This window comes from Otolemur garnettii, unplaced genomic scaffold, assembly GCF_000181295.1.
Source record: "Otolemur garnettii isolate 467f Iridium unplaced genomic scaffold, OtoGar3 scaffold00082, whole genome shotgun sequence".
NCBI classification, from domain to species: Eukaryota; Metazoa; Chordata; class Mammalia; order Primates; family Galagidae; genus Otolemur; species Otolemur garnettii.
This window is the reverse complement of record NW_003852477.1, coordinates 427,404-433,883: the sequence shown is the minus strand read 5'-3', so window position 1 is coordinate 433,883 and position 6,480 is coordinate 427,404. Positions and strand designations below refer to the sequence as shown.

Sequence of the window (6,480 nt, the reverse complement as noted above, 5' to 3'; positions counted from 1 at the left end):
ACTCAGGAATCACTGCTGAGGAGAGGTTGTGAAAAAGAAAAGAGAATGAAGGAGATAATGGTTGGCAAGAGAGGTGGGGGGGACTTGTTAACTTGGGGAGGGGTTGGTAACAGAGAAGCCCAGTATCCAGTGTATTATCCAGACCTCCATCCTGCCCCCTGTGACCTCCCCCAGCGTGAGTCAGGGGTTGGGGGTAGAACCCCTGTGCCCAGGCTGACACATATCTCTTGGTTGCACCCAGACAACACCGTCAGAGGAGCCAGGTGGGCCCCAGATGCTGACCCCCCAGGCTCCGTGTATGGACGGCTTCGAGGAGCCAGGAGCTCGGCAGCGGGCCCTCAGCGCAGTCAGTGTACTCACCAGTGCACTAGAAGGTCAGCACTCCTGGGTCATCCAAACACTGCCCACTCCTGCTCTAGGCACCCTCACCTTTGTCCCAGCCTGAACCAGACATTCCCTCTCTGTCTTGACCTGCCTTGGACAGTTCCACATCTGTCCTAAATCTTTCTGTCCTGTGTAGCCTTATATGAGCCCTGCCTGTTCTTTGTCTTTTCATCTGTTTTAGTTTATTCTTTCCTGGGCACCTCCATGTCTGTGTTTCTTCCAAACACTCGCACATCTGTCTTGGTCTGTCCCAGGCTCTTATCAGTCTTATTCTGTCCTCTCCCAAGCATAGCCATGTCTGTCTAGGACCATTCTGTCCCAAGCATACCAATACCTGGTCCAGCCAGTTCCCAGCCATTCCTCTATATACCTCAGACTACTTCAGGCAGCCCACATCTGTCCCAGCTGGTCCTACCCTACACAAGCTCACATGCCTTCAAGTCTGAACTTGACACCCTTCTTATTCCTTCCCATCTCAGATGTATCCTCAACTTTTCTGGTCTGTCCCAGGCATCACCCTATCTGTCCTGACATGTCCCAGATGTCCACATCTTTTCCTACTTGCTCCTTCTTGAGTGTCTTTATATCTGAACCTACCGGTACTAATTATTGTCCCACCATTTTCAGCCTGTCCTCCCCTGACTGCCTTCACATCCACACGAGACTGCTGTCACAAGTGAGCATGCATTTGTCTTGTCTATTCCCAGTTTTCCCTATATCTGTCTTCATCTCCTGTCCTTTGTGGCTCTATTTTTTCATATGTACACTGTAAAGATCCAGGACACAGGCTATACAATCCCTTGGCCTCCCCTGCCTCACTCACTGTCCTACTGTCATATAGCAGCCCTGTCATCTCCAAGTAAGTCATAAATCTTTCCTGGAATACCACCTTATATATATGACTCACTCAATAAAAAAAAAAAAACTTACTCCCGGGCTGTCCCCTCAGAGCTGGAGGAGTCTCACCGCAAATGTCCACCATGCTGGAACCGCTTTGCCCAGCGCTACCTGATCTGGGAGTGCTGTCCACTATGGCTGTCCATCAAGCAGAAAGTGAAGTTTCTGGTCACGGACCCATTTGCTGACCTCGCCATCACCATGTGCATCGTGCTCAACACACTCTTCATGGCACTGGAACACTACAACATGACAGCTGAATTCGAGTCCATGTTGCAGGTCGGAAACCTGGTAAGGGCCACCTGCAGCTGCACCCAGCTGGCATAGCCTTCATGGGTAAGGGAGAAGAGATGCTGGATGTAAAAGGATCTTTTGAGGATGAGGTTCATTGTTGAGGACATCTCGGAGGAGGGAAGGAATCTCAGGGTGACCTAAGGAGCTAAGAGATGTAGGTTTGGAGCTGGAGGTTGGAGTTAAAGGTTTGTGAAAATGTCCAGAGGCTAGAAAACAAAAGTGAGTTGGGGGTAAACTCACTTCATTATGTGGAGAAGTGTATTTTGCAACTAGTAGATGGAGGAGGGGAGTGGTTAGAGCTTGCAACAGTGAGCATCAGTGCTGGTGGAAAGGGGGAAAGGATGGGTGGATGGTTGGATAGAAGGAGGGAGGGTGGCAGAGAAGGATACAGAGATGGGTATAGTGAGCAAATCACACAGAGCTAGATCCGAATTCTGACTCAGCTCTTACTATGTGACCTCAAGCAAATTAGTTAGTCTCAGGAATTGGCACAATAAATATTTGCTGAATTTAATAAATGCGGAATTAGTATGACAATATCAACCTCGTAGGAAGCTAATGAGGATTGAATAAGATAATGTGTATAATGTGCTTGGCTCAGAGTTTGATAAACAATAAGCACTCAAAATAAATGATAGCTGTGCTATTATTGTTGTTGTTGTTATTAAAGAGACTGTTCCTGGAAGTCAGAATGGCTGGATTTTAATTCTGATCTTTTTTTCTTGACACCAAATCAAGTCCTGCCTCTTGACTATACAGAATGGGGAAACTGAGGCCCATAGGCAGATGGAGTCACAGAAGGGGCAGACTTGGGCATGTAGCCACTGTCTTCTGATTCCTAGGGACAGGGCAACATTGGCTCTGTCCAGATAAACATGCAGTCAGTCCTCTATGGGATCCTAGGGCACAAATGGCAAGAACCCACTGGCCTAAGAAAGGAGCTCCTGGATCATCACTGAGGTTGGGTCGAGGAGGAGGACCTCTGGGCACTCATTCTAAGCTCTGTTATTGCAGACCAGACCCTGTCTCAGGCTAACTGTGGCTGTGGGCACAAAGGGGCCTCCACAGGCAGGTAGGTCTCCCATACTGTGGGGTGTGAGGATGTTTTTCTCTTGTTACTTTCCAGACCCAGGATTCTAGAATGTTCTCTGCAGTGTCTATTCAAAATTTTTCACTAATTTGATTCCATTTATTGTAATTTTACTCTTCTTTCCTTATTCTATATGCAAACAAAAGGGGAAGCTATATCTCAGCCTGTAGGTGCCTCCTGGTACTGTTGGATATGTTGGGTGGTCTTCATGTGGTGTTTCAGTTGATTATGGTTTTACTAGACTGTGAATGTTGAGTTGGATTAAACAGCAAGCTAGGTGTGGTGAAGAGTACTGATGGCTTCACTGGATCCTTAAGATATTGAATTGCAGCTTTGTTAAACTTGTGGTTTAATTATTAACATAGGCAATGTAGCTGGGTTACAGCTATGTTTTGTTATTTGGATAGCTTTATTGCAAGCATGTAAGTTTTGATTTTCTTGCATTTAACATTTTCTATGTGGCTTAAGTCTAAGTAAGCTAAATCGCAAAAGTAAGCATGGGCAAATAATCTTGGTATGGAAATGGTCTTTCTAAAACATGACTTTAAAGACAAAATTTCATTAAGAGATTGATGGATTTGACATTTTAGCCCATCACAAACAAAGATATAAGGCAAGTGAAACTTTTGTTTCTAGGAACAGTATGGACAAGAAAACCAGAAAAGTCTATTCTGAAACAATTACAAATATGGCAAACATTCTTTTGAAATGCCTAAGCACATGCGAAAGTACTGTAGTCCCCCTTCTATGCAGTTTCACTTTCTATAGTTTCAGTTACCTACAGTTAGTCATGGTCCAAAAATATTAAATGGAAAATTCCAAGAGTAAACAATTCAGAAGTTTTAAGAAGCAGGCCATTCCAAGTATCATGATGAAATCTCATATCATCCTGCTCTATCCCACCCAGGGACATGAATTATCCTTTTGTCCAGCTTATACAAATTGTACATGCCACCCACCCATTAGTCACTTAACTACCCACCTCTGTTATCAGATTGATTATCATGGTATTGCAGTGCTTATGGACACAAAGGGCCCCAAAATGTAAGAGTAGGGATGCTGGCAATTCATATATGCCAAAGAGAAGCTAGAAACATACCAAAGAGAAGTTGTTAATCTCTATCATGCCTAATTTATAAACCAAACTTTATCATAGCTATGTCTATATGGAGAAAAGTATGATATATACAGGGTTTGGTGCTCTCCATGGTTTCAGACATTCACGGAAGGTGTTGAAATGTATTCCCCATGGATAAGGGAGAACTACTGTAACAGCATCCCCAAGTGCCAAAAACAAAGAGGGGCTTAAAAACCACAGCAGTAAACATGTAAAATGTTTTTTGTAGTTGCCCTGGATGGGGTGGGGAGCTACTGATTTATATAATCTGGAGGTTTGGGTATTCTGTGCACATAGAGATAAGATACTTAGTCTTGGAACAGTGTGAGTCGAGGTTGGCATTGAGTAGCCCCGTAAGACTACAACCATACATCTAGTAAGAAGGCAAACACAAAAAACCTACACACTGATACTTGGAGATGATAAAGAAGCCTTGTCTTAGCCAGGGCTGGAAAGAAAACAAAAGTAATTCCTGGAAGCTTGCAACTGTGAATTTGGCCTTGTACAGACTTGGGATTCAGGTTTACATCTGAGTGGTACTAAAGCCTGACCTAAAAAGGAAAGATGTACAGTGGTTCTAGGATAATATCTTGGAAACTTTAAAAGAGGTAAACATAAAACGTCTCTAGAAGGATATACCTTTAACCCAGGCCAAGCTGAATTTTCCAAATTACAAAAAAAACAAGGAAATATTTCACCATGAGCAAGAGTCAGAACACACACACGTGCACATATAATCAGACTTACCCCTTAAAATGTCACATAGTAGAAATGTTGGATAGAGATAATAAAGTAAAAGTATAGTAACAAGAGACAAGAAAATAAGCTGGGTAGAGTGGCTCATGCCTTGTAATCCTAGTACTTTGGGAGGCCAAGGCAGGAGGATTGCTTAAAGCCAGGAGTTCAAGATTAAAAACATAAAAAAAGAGGTTCAAAGGAGTAGAGTACCAGCCCCATATACTGGAGGTGGAGGATTCAAACCCAGCCCCAGCCAAAAACTGCAAAATAATAAGAATAACATGAGAAAAGAATAAGACAATATTGAAAAAGAGGCAAATAAAATCTGTAGAAATGAAAAATATAGCCATTGAGAGTAAAATCTCAAATTATAAATCAAACAGCACATTAATACAGCTGGAGAGATGTATAAATTTCATGTGAAAGGTTATGAAACTAGTGAAAAACACAAAAAGGACTTAAGTGGAGAGATATGCCATTTTCATGACTGAAAGTCTGAATATCGTAGAGATACCAATTCTTCCCAAATTAACCTATAAATTCGATGTAATTCCAGTGAAAATTTTCAATACTTTTTTTATGGTACTTGACAAGGTAATCCTAAAATTCATATGGAAAAGTAAAGCCTATCAAGATAAATTAAGGAATAAGGTAGAGAATTTACTAAAATATATTGAGATATATTATAAAGCTGAAAACAGTGTAGTATTGGTTTAAAGACAGAAAAATGGATCAGTACTACAGACTTGAAACCCCAGAAATAAAACAATCTATATATTTGGAGATCTGATAAATAACAGACATGGCATTATAAATCAGTAGGAAAGGGATTTATTATTCAATAAATGATGCTGGGGGAAAATGGTCATTATATAGAAGTATTAAATTCAAATCCCTACCTCACATCATAGTCATAAATTAGATGCAGGGGAATTGGGTTCAACACCTAAATGTGATAAAGCAAAACTTAAAAGCTTATAGAATAAATATAGGAGAAAAAAGCTTTAAGATCTCGCAGTTGGGAATGCCTTGAACAATCCAAAAAGTTTATGCTATGAAAGAAAAGATCGCTAAGTTCACTTATGTTAAAATTTATGGTATTTATACAACAAAGGATATTACAAACTAAATGAAATCACTACCACAAACTAGAAACTAATATTATGAAAACTGCTTAATAGAATTTGTGAAATCTAGACAGAATTAACACCTACATATCTGTAACAAAAAGAGGCACAAGTCAGTGATAAAAACATAACCCCAACAAAGGACAAAGAAAATGGCAAGCAGATCACAGAAAGGAGATTTGAATGGTTATAAACAAATGCAGAGAAACACAGAGGAAGGAAATTAAAGCACAATTGAAATACCGTTTCTCACCCATGAGAGAATCAAAAATAAACTTCTATGTGTAGTCAAGGATACACAACAGTAGGAACTCACAGTTTGTAAGAGTGTGGGTTTGGTCCTCCACTTTGGGGGAGTACTGTACCATATCTGGTAAATCACAGTTGTGCATACCCTACAGCTCAACAATTTCAGAGGTACGTGTTATTTAGAAAGCCTCACACATCTGTATAAGGAAACATGTAAAAGAGAGTTCTGTACAGCATCGTTAGTTACAGGGAAAATTGGAATCAACATAAACATCTAAACATCTTTTTAAAATGTGGATACATAAATTGTGGTATATGCATAAAATGAAGTGCTGTACACAAATAGAATGAATATGTACAAATATGTCAATATGGAAAATTTCATAAACATGGTGTTAAGAATAAAAGGAACTTAAAAGAAAACACCTAAAACGTGGCTCAGTGCCTGTGGCTCAAGCAGCTAAGGCGCCAGCCACATACACCTGAGCTGGCGGGTTCGAATCCAGCCTGGGCCTGCCAAACAACAATGATGGCTGCCACCAAAAAATAACTGGGCATTGTGGCGGGTGCCTGTAGTCCCAGCT

General features: G+C 41.1%; 1 protein-coding gene across 5 annotated transcripts in view; it reads left to right on the top strand.

Moving 5' to 3' along the window:
* SCN5A (sodium voltage-gated channel alpha subunit 5) overlaps positions 1–6,480 on the top strand; it is a 76,306-nt gene that overhangs the window by 31,546 nt on the left and 38,280 nt on the right. For all 5 annotated transcript variants that reach the window (XM_003794467.2, XM_003794463.2, XM_023515918.1 and 2 more), the window contains exons 12-13: positions 242–374; positions 1,334–1,572. In XM_003794467.2, coding sequence (XP_003794515.1) covers positions 242–374; positions 1,334–1,572 — 372 coding nt within the window. The remainder of the gene's footprint in view (positions 1–241; positions 375–1,333; positions 1,573–6,480) is intronic.